The sequence below is a fragment of the Orbicella faveolata genome, unplaced genomic scaffold (assembly GCF_042242905.1).
Source record: "Orbicella faveolata isolate gen_17 unplaced genomic scaffold, um_ofav_v1 contig_14, whole genome shotgun sequence".
NCBI lineage: Eukaryota > Metazoa > Cnidaria > Anthozoa > Scleractinia > Merulinidae > Orbicella > Orbicella faveolata.
Window position 1 is genome coordinate 3,273,709 of NW_028301541.1, and position 13,792 is coordinate 3,287,500.

At 39.3% G+C, this 13,792-nt stretch overlaps 2 protein-coding genes across 3 annotated transcripts in view; one reads left to right on the forward strand and one right to left on the reverse strand.

Annotated features, from left to right (window-relative positions):
* The first annotated feature begins 99 nt into the window (after positions 1-99).
* On the forward strand, positions 100-8,541 carry LOC110069354 (galanin receptor 2a-like). Its single transcript, XM_020776865.2, has 2 exons — positions 100-342; positions 4,541-8,541. The coding sequence occupies exon 2, from the start codon at positions 4,711-4,713 to the stop codon at positions 6,022-6,024; it is 1,314 nt and encodes a 437-aa protein (XP_020632524.2). The 5' UTR covers positions 100-342; positions 4,541-4,710; the 3' UTR covers positions 6,025-8,541.
* Positions 8,542-9,795: 1,254 nt separating this feature from the next.
* The window catches only part of LOC110069377 (Fanconi anemia group C protein-like), a 32,026-nt gene continuing 28,029 nt past the window's right edge, over positions 9,796-13,792 (reverse strand). For both annotated transcript variants that reach the window (XM_089287277.1, XM_020776896.2), the window contains exons 14-17: positions 13,033-13,123; positions 12,100-12,174; positions 11,275-11,475; positions 9,796-10,687 (exon numbers count right to left, since the gene is read on the reverse strand). In XM_089287277.1, coding sequence (XP_089143403.1) covers positions 10,385-10,687; positions 11,275-11,475; positions 12,100-12,174; positions 13,033-13,123 — 670 coding nt within the window. In that variant the 3' untranslated portion in view covers positions 9,796-10,384. The remainder of the gene's footprint in view (positions 10,688-11,274; positions 11,476-12,099; positions 12,175-13,032; positions 13,124-13,792) is intronic.

Sequence of the window (13,792 nt, forward strand, 5' to 3'; positions counted from 1 at the left end):
AATAAAAGTCAAAACCAAATTACAGCGTGTTCAATCAGTCATTTTTTTTCGAGAACCAATGAACACGAAGGAATTTTAATTAAAAGATGGCAATACCGTGAAGATTGATTTAAGACGCTTGGTGTGTCTTTTTTTATTTGGGCAAGCAGGACTTACTATCAGTCAAATAGCGAAAACGAATTTTGGCAAGATCGGATTTCACTTTTTAGCTTTACGTCGATCCTAAAATGTGTGGGATACCACCATCTGCTAAAGAGTATTGAGATTCTGAACGCGAGGCTATAAACTAAAAGACTCGAATTCACACTTGACGTTGTTGCATAGAGCTGACATATACTAAAGGTAGGCATTAACGAACATATAAGTAAAATGCTAACTGTAATAACTAGAAAAAACAGAAAGCAATGCGAGGTGAATTACTGAATACCAAAAGTAGTATGCTAAACATTTAACCTGCTAATTCATGTTGAAACTAAAAGCTTTCGTGAAATCCTTCTTAGACTGAAAATGTGCACGCCTTGAATTGGTTGGAAGACAGTTTTTCATCGTCATTTTACTCAGCAATGCACTCGATTCATCTAATACGTCGACGGTTAAAGCGCTACTTTACACAATAACTTGGCAAGCTTCCGTTCCAAAAGACTGCAATTGGTTTCTTTCACTTTCTTTGTTATAACAACAAATATAACCTGCTTCAGTGTTCTTTTATTCTACATACATCTGTTTCAAAGGTATACAAAAAACACTTCGGAAGAAAACCATAGCATTTGCGCAAGAGACTAATGCTATTAGGTCTTTCTTGTTTTAAGCGAGTCTAAAAACATCCAGGGTCGAAGAAATACATAGCTTAATTATAATCTCTTAACACCCTCCCCGAAAATACTCCTGTTATCTAAACCTCAAAGAAGGAAGCTTATTTTAATGTAAATTGCGTCCAGATTTACAGCAAACGAACAGAAATTAGTATCATTTCACCGCCATTCTCTGAAGTTCTGTATCAAAATTTTGTTATCTGACAGGTAATTGGTTATACTTAATGATTCACGCTAAAACTGCGCTCAACCTCGGTGCTTTTACTTCATTCGACCAGGAAGAAAAATAAGGAATAGTCCATATTTTCATGTATGCTCGTAAACCGATAAGTAGTTTTAGGCGAATGCAAGCCATTGGGACTCCGAGTTAATGAAAGCGGAAGCATAGCAGCTGAGCATACAAGCATAAAACACAATGTCCGGATTGAAAATATAAAACTTATTTCTATTGAAAGTTGGCAGGTTGACATAGTATTTGACGCACGTATTATTTTTTTTTAAACACGTACTGACTCCAGTCTATAATTTCAAAGGATATTTGAACCTCTAACTCGTTAGATTGTCCTACCACGAGTTGGTACGAACGATGTCGGTTTAAGCCGAAAAACTGTTGGGAGCTTCGTGAAAACGTAAACGGTTGATATGTGAATTACAACTAATTAATAAACATGAATATACTATAATGGAACACACCATAGTGTACGTATAGTTGGCGAGAAAAGCTTCAAAAGTTTGAAAATAGACAACTGCAAGGCGTAAATACGTCCATTGAAAGTAGTTGTAAAGGGCAAGTACAATCCGGGCGCAGAATATTTTATATGAGATGATATTTATTTTTCTTAGGGAAACTGACAAACAAAAAGCATAAAATTGATATCTTTGTCAGGCGCTGGAAATGCGTAAGTGACATATCTGTTCATTTTTGCTGCACAGAGTGCGCGCGAACGTCTACAGTAAAGAGTTAAAAAACATAAGTAGAAGGAAAATAAGCTACTTAATTCAAACTTCCGCTCAAGTTTGAATGATTATCTATTCGATTTGAGCTCGATCCCTCATTTATTACTCGCGGATATGGCTGTAATTAAAGCGAGGTCTTTGTAAAGAGGCTCGGCGAAAAAGTTATGACAGTTTGTGAACATTACATCGCGTCTTTGAGGGGGGATAATTTGCATACCAAACACATGACAACACTGAGTTATCTGAGTTATCTCTGCACAGCTGGTCTGGGTAAATAAGCTTTTATACAATCTCCAATTACTGAGAAGAAAATTTAAAGTAAAAACAAATAAGATCTGCTAAGTGAAATGTATGAATGACAACTACACTTATCTAACCCTAAAGTAGAATTTTCACACCGTCAACCGCGAGAGCTGACTTGAATGCGTGAAAACCGTTTCAATGCATTAATTCTTTCGCATAACGATGAAAACCAGCCGTGGAAAACAAATAATTCTTATTGAAGTCATAAAGAGCAACAGAAAACAATCACAATATATAGAAATAAACCTGATTGGATGAGGATGAGTTTCCCGTTTTTATTAGTTTTCCTCACGTACGCTTAGTCCTCATGATCAGGATGCTTGGGGGACAGCCTTCGAGTGGTTTCTGGTAATAACACAGATCGTCTGTTCACGAATTGTTTTCGGTTTGCTCGTTGTTCACAATAAGAATCACCTCGTCAAAAGAAACAAAACCTCTGTCAACACTGTCGGGGAAACTATAGATACCGTACTGAAAAGATCGAGTTTGGGACAGATAAGTCCCGGGAAATAAGTTACATCAGTACTGGCGCCCGGCTGCGCGACGCTGCTAGTCCGGTGGAGGATTTTCACGTATGTGCAGGTAATATCTGTTTTGATAAAACATCATTCGAACTGTGAAAAAAAATAATAATTGTGAGTGACTATAGCTATAAAGAGATCGATATAGGAAGAAGCTAGCTCTGTCCACTGACGAGACAGGAGTGAAGTGGCCTCAAGCTACTGACCATTTCACAAATGGTCCGTTCTTGTCGCCTGTTTTCTTACAGCCAAAAAACAGCGTGTTCAACTGAATAGGCATATTCACTGGAAACCCCAGTAAATATCTCCTCTGATATTGGCGCGCTTAAAAGGTTGAAGCCGTTTACAGCTATATTGCTATATAGGGCTTTTATCGAACCATATTTCGATTATTGCTGTAGTCCCTATGTGGGACGGTCTCAACAACGAGGTAATGTTAATACTGACAAATTACAAAAATTGCAAAATCGCGCCTTAAGGCTTATCACCAAGTTTGATTATCATTCTCAGTAGCCGCTACCGTCCTCTGCGGTAAATATGATCGGATAACCTAAATATATCAGAAGGGGAAAAAATTGAAATTAATGTTTAAAACTACGACTGATCAGACTATGAAAATGTAGGAAACTTGAAAATACGGACTTGAAAATATGGTCGACAAATTAGCTTTGCCTAAGCTCCGTTCCGATTTTGAAAACTAAGTTTCTTTGTGGAATAGCCTTCCATCTAATTAGAGTCAGAGCCACTAGATCTCTTTAACTTTAAAAATGAGACCAATCACTTGATGTCCTCCTCTTGCCCCCACACAGCAAACATGTAAATCAGTTTTTATTTTCTTTTTATATATCTCAACTTTGTAACTACATGATGTCAGTTTTATCGTGTCTCAATTAAGTATATGTGTGTATGGAGTTTTCAAAAAGCTGGGAGGGACCTTCAGATCTCGTCTTCTCATTACCGTCACAACAAAATGTCTATGATAGTGATTATGGCTAACGATAAAGGGATCTTATGCTAAGCTTCTTGTGGGTACAATCGTTGTTTGAAAACATTTAATATTGATATTAATCATTTTTATTGCTTTCTTTATAAGAATCCAGAAATATTCGAGCTCACGTGCGCTTTTTGTTATTCGAATTTAGAATGCGCTTGTATACGTGCTTTCCACTGAATTACGAAGTTTCGGATGTTTTATTCCTTCTAATGATATTGCCATACGGTGGAATATTACTTTTAAGGTAGTTTTTTTACACTTTTGTTTTCATTCTTTACAATGCAAGTGTATATGTAGATGGGTCTTTTGTAGGAACCGCGGTCACCTGTTAATTTAGAGACTAATCGGTTTACAGGACCAATGAGAACTTAACACAGTATACTGTATGTGATTCAGTAAAACTTAAGGAATAGTGTATAATGTTAGTTCTGTTAGCAAGAAGGAAAAATAGTTGAAACATGACATCAAAAATATCAAAAAATAGTCGTAACATGATATGGGTGCAGCGAAGGAACGATATGACAGTCTAAAAGGAATAGAAAACCGTGAGGGCAGGTGGAAGTATCTTACACTCAAACCAAGAGCGTATCACCTGCGAATACTTAACAATTATTAGACGAGCGTGCGTTTGATATGAGCCGAGTTGGCTATAATCATATCATATCCCGCAAGCGCGAGTGGAAAAATTGTTTTATTAAAAACGCCCCCCAAATATAGAAAACTAACAGAAAATAACAATAACAACGAACCAAAAAATTATACTCTTACGTTTACCATATTTGTAGAGCATGGTACAGTGAGTCATATTTCATGATAGCTAAGCCAATTAATGAAAACTCCTGAACTGCATTATCTAATGATCCAGTTTTTAATAAAAACTGATAACATTATATGACAGCTGAGTTACAAATGTTATTTACAACGTGAACTCTCGCAATTTTTTTTACCTCTAGACTCGGAAAGCATTGAAGTACGGTTACTTGAATGAAAAGAGTTGGCTGAAGAAGGACATCGTGCTCAGCTGTTATAACTGGCTCCAGACACGAAATCCGGCCGTTTGGCTCCCAGCTAGTGATATTTTACCTCACCGTGCCTTATCTCGCTGACAACGCTTACAAACAGAATGAACAACACAACCACGTTTGATCCTGAATGCAATTCCGAGTCAACCTATATAAAATGGATTTTACGGCTGGCCTACTCTATTATATTTATCCTTGGAACATTTGGAAACGTAGTGGTCTGCATAGCGATTCTCAAGCGCAAAGGAATGCAGACCAGTTGTAACATGTTTACGTTCAACTTAGCATTCCACGACCTGATCCTGGTCATTGTCTACGTTCCGACGCAAATGTTAGTTTTAGAAAATTGCTATCACTGGCCCCTTGGAGGCTTCATGTGCTATCTTGCTTACATAACACTTCCACTCTCGCTTTCTGTCTCCATCGGCACCCTGTTGGCCATCACTGCAGATAGATACCGCGCGATTGTTTTTCCAGTAAAATCCAGGCTTACCTACAAGACGGTGATGTTGATTGTTGCAGTGATTTGGGTGGTTTCAGCTCTGACGGCTTTACCTCTCATACTTATTCTTAAGCATTCCTCGCCAGAACCTGGAATATGGATCTGCTGGGAGGCCTGGCCAACGGACAAGGCATCGGAAGCATACTGGGTATCAATGTTTGTGTTCCAATACCTTCTACCTCTGTGCGTCATAGCGGTGCTCGCAGGAATCACGGCGTATACTTTGAAAAAAAATTCCCTCCCGGTTGGCATGGAGACATGCGAACAAAGCGAAGTGTTCAGGAAAACCATTCGAAAACGAGCCAAGCAAACAAAGCGGATAACAAACATGCTAATCGCGCTTGTTGTGTTATACGCCGTTTGCATGCTACCGCAACATGCCGTGTTTACATTTTGGCTCAAATATCGTGACAGGGATAACGACAGCTACACTGAGACGGAATCTGTTCTCATGAGTATTGCCAACATCTTCCCGATAGCCAACAGTGCACTGAACGCAATTGCATACGGAACATTAAACAAGGAGTTTAAGGCAGTTTTCAACGGTTTGTTTAAATGTTTATGCTTCGACGTGACCGCTCGCAAAGAGCTCTTTGAAAGACAAACAGTATCTGGGGAAGAAATGGAAGAAAGAAGAAAGAACGGCCGAGGTCTTCCTCTGCTTCAGGATCAGGAATGGAAAGACGGAAGTGGAGATATGGAGTCACCAGTTACAAGGAAGACATACGACTGTGACAGAGGCGACATAGGGAAGTCGTGCAACCAACGAAACAATCTGCCAGCCCATGACTTGCAAGAATGTCTGTTAGCGACGGGAGGCGAGGGGTGTAGTAGAATGCAGGAACAGAAAAGAGGGCTGCAACACACTTTTCCAAGCGGTGATGACCAGGTTCACGAGGAGACAGTCGTGTAATTAGCAGATACAAGAGAGGCAGAAGAAAGGTAGGAGAGTAAATTCCCCATATACGCCTTATTCCCAAAGGAATCCCTTTTAAGTTTGTTTTAGACATGTTACCCATTTCTTCGGAGCAAAATTTTACCACGCGCGTTGGCTGGATTTTTCTTGAAAGAGAAAAGTGCGAGTAAAGCCGATTGGGCCGCGGTCACGTGCGTGAAATCGCGTCACAGGATTGGCTATCTCTTGACACTCGCGTGATTTTTACAACCTGGGGCCCGTTTCTCCAAAGCCACGGAAACTTTTCGGGCCCGCAAAGCCATTTTTAATTTAGTTAATCGGTATTTAAAGACAGAGAGGTGTAAACGCCTGAAACTTCTTGTGTGAAGATAGCCTCTGTTCATATTAAGAATATGTGAATAAAACAGCTCTGAAGTCATAAGGTTTGAGATTTTGCCACAGCTTTTTGGGTGCGAAAACTTTTCGAGAACTTCCAAACACGGGCCCTTGGGCCGGGTTGTTTAAATCCCGATTAATTTAAGCCAACCCAGGATTATAGCGAGAATTTTGATTTCAGTTTTGTAACTTTTGGGAGAGGTTTTCCATCTATAAAGCTTGTCTCACAGTTTTGAGTTTGAATAATCTCAAACTTCACAGAAAATAAGCAATGAAAAAACATTACTTTGGTTAACTTTTAATCCTGGGTTAGCGTTAACCGGCTTTCGAACAACCAGGCCCTGGAGTGATCTAAAAATAACTTGAAAGGGATTACCTTGGGAATGACGCCTATAGGGGGATTAATTCTATTACTCCTCATCCTCTCTTGGCAATGACCTACTAATCACATAATTAGGTCACATTTTATTAATGAAATTATTAACTATTTAATGAAATTAAAATCGCTGTTTGTCACCCTTTCAGTGGCTAACTTGAACCATAAGTGACAGGGGCAATAAACTATGAGTCCCCGATTTGCGTCGTAATTTACAGTACTGAGCCGAAGTTAAGGCGAGCCATTTATAACACTTTTGTAAAATTTTAAAGTAATAATTCAAAGGGATTGGATCCAATGAAAAGTTACTACTCAGGTCAAATAAATAGGCTGGGGAGTAGCAGCAGTAAGCATATGCATCGTTTTAAGGTCCATGCAGTAGCACACTGTTGGTTGAATGCAGCGTGGCCAGCAGGCTGATGGTAACAAATGAATATATGAAAGATCATATATTTGAACTGCGGAGAAAGATACGAAGACATGATTGATCATCACAGTTGTACACACAACTTAAGCAGTTGTGCAATTAAAGCCCGGAAAAAAATTCAGGCTTGAACGAGATTCGAACCCATGAACTCTGCGATACCGGTGCAGTGTTCTGCCAACTGAGCTATCAAACCAACTGGGATCTGGTCACTTTCACAACTGCTTAAGTTGTGTATACGTTCCTAATTGCGATGTCATGGTCAATCATGTCTTCAGGCTGATGGTTACTAGGCAAGAACAAGTGAAATAAGCTAAGAATATTTTTAAACATCAGCTGTGTGTCGACTTGCGTTCTGCTGACCAGAGTAAAAATATACGGGGTCACTGGAGATTGAGTGTGCAAATCCGAGTTCAGTGCAGTTAAACTGAATAGAAACGGACCCATCCCGCCAAGATTTAAACCCTTGATGGCCCAAAATTTGAACCTAGAAACAAAATAATAATAACAAAAAAACAAACGCCAGCACATAAAATAACGTTTTAATAACTTTTATTTGGATGGTTAGACATTGTGGTTTCACCCACAGACTTTGACTTCACTCTAGACTGTCTTTACGTAAGACACATTGTTAAACAAAAAGCTTGAGTCTGGGAGTGAAATTGTTATTACGCGGCTAGCAAACAAATTTTCTGATAATGAAGGGTTACCAGCATATTCTTGTTGCATACAGTACAGTAGTTATCATAATTACCGAATGTAAGGTAAATTGGTAAGAGCCAGAGAAGCAGCTATTTTCGATCAGAAATTTGACTTAGCCTTTCAGACATTCCGCAATTCCTGGCAAAAATGTGCCATTAAGCTACTTAAGTATAAGCAGCTATTTTTATAGAGTAAAACCCCGAGTTTTCGAACCCTCTATTTTCGAACCTCTTGATTAATTGAAGCGACTGTTTGCTCCCTTGGTTAAAAAAGTTAAGAGATATTTACCTCTTTTTTGAACCCTCCGAACATATCTAGATAAGTCCATTATTTACGATAAGCAGCTGCCAGTAGAAGATTAACAGGGGAAGGGAGGGGTCGGAGGGGGAGGGGGGCTTTCAGATGATGCCTGTTTTGCACCAATTAGACAGTGTGGATGACATTTTCGATTACATCCATGTAATCTTTACTTTTCAGGCACAACGTAATTGCCTCCCTTAGATTCACAACTGGTTGTGGCTTTGTGGTTAGTAACTGAAAATCAACCTAATAACGATTCTAGTTTACTCAAATTAGGAATTGCTTTCGTTCTTCGACAACAATAGAAAATAAAGAATAGAGACTAAAGAATACAAAAGTCTCCATCTTGAATTGGGAAAGAAGCCCAATTAAACTGCTAATTTATTTAACGTAACCCTATTGGTAATAGCCCTTATGCATGATGACATCAGACAAACAAATTTCGCCACCAAGCCTCGCTTTTAAATGACAAATTAAAAATTTTATCGTGGATAAATTCCATAGGTAGCAAAGATGAAAAGAATACCCTTGTGAAAACAACACGAAGGTGCCAGAGGTTTGAGAAAATTCCTCGTAAACGAGGCCTGGTGGTGAATTTTCGCGCGTGACGTAATCACGGATTCATTATATAATTTCAGAATAAAGGCATTTTTTAAAGATAAATATGGAATTTATAGTTAAATATATTTATGTTATCGCACTGACTGAATTCTATAAATATTAATCCGAAAATGCATTCCTTGTTAAGTTAGCGGTAGCTCCGTTTGATAGGCCGAAATGAAATCACGCAATAAACGTGTTTAGATAAATACTTGGCTATGAGCGAAGAACCCATAGTCATTTTAATGAACGAAGAAGTTATGCTAAAAGGAATAAATGTGCTCGCTCGCACACGAAAGTGAAAGCATTAACAACTACCTTACTACGAAATGCACAACCGCATCCAAACTAATTAAACCTAAGGCTCGATTACCAGCCGCTGTTCGAGAAAGGAGCCCGCGCTACTCGAACGAGAGGTGGAAATCGAGCTTATTTTTAAAAACCTCAAAGGCTAAGAAATGATGTCAAGAGATTAAACAGAGAGCAAATTAATCACTCCCCGGAGAAAGAAAGTATGAAAAGCCTTAGGAAATCCTACCAACCCAATATTCGAGGATAGATCAGTGAAACCACATGTTTAGAAATCCTAGAGGGGAGGAGAAGGGTTAATCATTGCTGTAATTAGGTATTGCCCCTTGTTTATTGCACTTTCACACTTGCTCCAAAATACTTTTAACAGTGACGGATAAAAAAAGAACTTATTACCAAGTCAATAATTCCTATTTTACAGCTGTGAGGCAAAAATGACTCAGGCTCATACCCTTAAATTTTGCAATTTTTTATTTTAACAAGCTCACTTTTTTAGTAATTGAGTGGTCTGTCCACAGACGGTTATTATTTTTTGCGTACGAGTTATTTTCTTCGAGCGCAAAGGGCCACCCCCCTCCTCCTGCGTTCGGGCTATTTCAAATCCCCTGAGTTTAATACTCTTGCTTTCGATCTCTACGAACTCAAGATAAAATAGAGGCTCTACAGGTGGATAGGCTGGTAATTTAGTCTGTTGACTCATCACAATGACTTTAATAAAAGCTCATGAATTACAATAGATGTGATGACATGCAGTAATCTCAGATCGAATAGACCACTTTCAATATATCAAAATTTAGCGTGGCAGCGAGGCCTAGAGGACACAAACTAAGGAAACTGAATGCCATGTTTATTCATTTCTTTTGTTTGTGTCCTCTAAGCCTCACTATCAAGCTGAATTTAAATATATCGAAAGTGGCCTATTACAGCATTTGTTTGCAGCTTTCCGCATATAATGATCTCGGCAGTTTATACGTTACATGTGAGATACTGCCTCTACTAGCAGACCAGTTACCTGGAGGTAACATCTTCGCCCTCGCGAATTGTAAATGTGGGACGAAAAATAACCACGATAGAGAGAAAGAGAAGTCAAACCCAAAAACACATGTTATGTTCAACATAAAAACTTTGGACTTACTAAGCGTCTACATTCCTACCAATTCTTTCTCACTCATTAAGCATAGCCACCATATCCGATTCACTCGTCTTCAGGCTTATCGGTTCTTGCCAGCGTTTCTATGATTTTTGACTCACAGTCACTTATTATGTCTTATTCAGTTATCCTCAGCTTGTAAAACTTTAATAAGCTCCTCGGTTCTTGTCAGCAAGTCTTTGACTTGTTTGTCATTGTTATTTATTCTGTCCCATTCATTACTCATAGCCACGCCTTGCACAGGCTCAACTGTAACTTCCCTCCTTACGTCGTCAAGCAAATGAGAAATCTCTTTGATCAACAGCAGCCGAGCTTTCCTCTCCTCAGTTGACGCGACAGATGTTGATTTCGTTGCCAAAATGGTATCTTCCCAGCCGTCCAACACAAAGGCCAAACGCATAACAGAGGAAAAACCCGGCGTGAGCTAAGAAGTAAATGAAAAGAAAACAGACGTTCCCTAAAAATTCCTACAACCCAAGTTCGAAGACCTTATTAAATTACGTATATTCATTTAGAGAGGAAACCACATCAGCCCCAACTGGATTTCATGCGAGTCCTCTATCCTGGTCGAATTTGGTTTTTGTGGAGGAAAATCCGGAGAAAAACCCACGGAACAAGGCGAAAACCAACAACAAACTCAACCCACATATGGCCCCAGGCTGGAATCGAACCCGGGCCACATTGTGGGAGGCGAGCGCTCTCATCATTTTCCCATCCCTACTCCATCCCTCTAACCAATTGACATAGCGGAACCTCCAACAGAGGGGCGCAGTGGAGTCTATATCAACGGGTACCTCTCATAACCGACCACAAGCTGACCCTCATTCACGGTCCATAAGAGAACAACTGGAGCTTGTACTATTGTCAGGTTTTTCTGTAATTATTATCAGAAGCGTATATAACTGAATCTCACAATTATAGAGTGAGAAAAAAAACGAACAAAACACCTAAAAGAGACAAGAAGTCAGCAAGTGTGAATAAGTTATTAAGTATAATATCCTGATTACTTACTAATTGTAAAACATCCTTGAACACCAAGTGCCCACCAAGGGCATTACACAGGAACACCAGCAACAGTCTTCCCAGTAAAATGGCTGCCTCCGGGTCTCGTAACACAGGGCTTGTAAAGAAAATGTACTGAACGTCAGCAAATTGAAGCCTGGTCTTTGACTTGAGAAGACGTAAAGGATGAAGAATTTCTTTCAGGGCTGCCTGTAAAACATTACACAAGATTTGACGAGCTGAATATCTTACGTTTCATCTGAGCACTATGCATCCTCGTTTCTTAGCCTAGAAAATACTCTTCATTGAAATCAAATTGTATCTGTTAATTCATGAAAAGTGAAAAGATAAAGTCTGCGTTCAAGCCCACTGACCCATCAGGCCGGCGCTTATCTCCGGCTTCTATAGCACGAAGCGACTAGTAGTATTTCTACTCTCCCCTGGATGGGATGCTAGTCCATCACAGGGTTACCCCTACAGCCGTAACCCATTAAAACACCGGGGTGGAGAAAAGCACTGTGAGAGTAAAGTGCCTTGCAGAAGAACAAAACAAAATGTCCCCAGCTAGGGCTTGAACATCTGTCGAGACATCTGTAACATAATGGTAACTGTATTTCTCCGCTACTGTCCTACATGATTTTATACATATTACTCATAAAGGAAATAAAGCAAACTTGTAACCATCAACACAGCAAGGAAGTTCATTTAGCACGTCCATATTTTGGTGTCTCGTTGGCGAAGGAATTAGCCAGTTTCCTCTGTATTTAACAATCGAACCTTACTGAACCAGCTAGTGCCCAGTTCCCCTGGAGTTTTTATTTACAAATGTCTTACCTTTAAAGGGACATGTTTGTCTGACAATGGAGGAACATGAAACCAACACAACATATTGATACATCCATCCAGTACCTACCCCAAAAAATCAAGAGTGTATCATTATCTTTCTCTTATTTAACAAATAAACAAGCTAAAGTGAATACCAGTTACGCAACGCTTTCGAGTGGTATACCAACAAAAAGGCTCGTGTACATACCGAAAAAATACAAGTGACTCGTGGGATATTCGATAGTATAGGGGAATCCTCGTTTACAATATTTGCCTCACTAGCACAAGCAATTCAGTTTCTGATGGAGCCACAAATAAATCAGTCTTGAATATTGAAAGGTCATAGTACGATTAACTCTGCCAAAGAATATGAGCTTGATGCATTGAATACTTTTTGTGCAACACGGGTTTAAAAACTCAGAATTTTACAAAGAACGTATGAGCTCATTAGCGCTATTTTGCAGTTTTTGAAAGCCAATATCTCCTTGAATATTATACCCAAAGAACTAGAAATTTCGCCGTGTATTAAGTTTCACTAGCTCTTTAGCTGCCTGGAGTCAATTCATATCTAACATGTTTCCTTCTGTACGCAAAGTCGTATGTAAATGAGCAAAAATGTAAACAATGACGTCAGCATGAATCCCCCTATACCACGAGAGCATTGCACAACTATTCTATACCATGCCATTGAACATACAGCGACTAACACCATTAATGCGACATACGCGCGGTGCACGACGGGAAGGTTGTGTGATATACTGTCTAATATAAAACGGCCTTCCTGTATTCTGATTGGTTGTATTTTCTATGGCATGGTTTGAAGTATTATATACATTCGTAAAACGGCGGAAATTTGAGAACACGTGTGAAAGTTTCAACAATGCACAAGCCGTCGGCGAGTGTTTTTTATATTATCTTCATGTCTGTGTTTGAATGTTTTACCTCTTCTCTGCAGCTTAAAAGCGACAATCTAAGAACTTTACATTCCCACGAGGGAAAACACCAAAGCGTCTTCCATAAGGCGAACAGTTCACTGCAAAAAAAAATTGTCTATCAATTTTATTGGTCTCATAAGTTAAATATATACATATATAGTAAATCAATGGCAGAAATGAAAAGACCAAAAGTAATGCGCCAACGGGAAAAGTATCCCTGCGAGACGCAACCCAAAATCTAATTGTAAATCTAATTAATTACTAATAGTGCAAATAAAATCAGTCAGATAAAATTAAGAGCGGTGGCAAGGACAGTTACGGGAGAGGAACTAGATGCAGGGCATGTCAAAAAGAACCAACAACAACAATAAACAAGTAATGTCAAAAAGACTACTGAGTACAACTCATTTCCATGAAATTGGAAAGAAACGCGCTTAAACCCCTTCTCCGACGCTCATAAATTACATTTTAGGTCCCGTGCATCCACGTCACTACCCCGGAGAAATTTGAAAGCGCAGCTTTATTTCTAAGATTAGGCCTACCGTCCACACTAATCCGGACCGAAAACGGAGCTTTTCAAAAGCACTCTTCAAACCGGAGGAATTTGAAAACGCCGGCTTTGCGTTTTAGTGTGGAAAGAAAACGTTTTGAAAACGGAGCTTTTCGAAAACGATGACGTCACGATAATCACGTGATTTCCCTGCCCGAGTTTTCCTCAAACACAAATCCAAAATGACCGGTAATCGTTGCGTTTTCAAATTTCTCTG

Coding starts and splice junctions, on each gene's coding strand:
- LOC110069354 (XM_020776865.2), top strand. CDS start 4,711: ATGAACAACACAACCACGTTTGATCCTGAATGCAATTCCGAGTCAACC.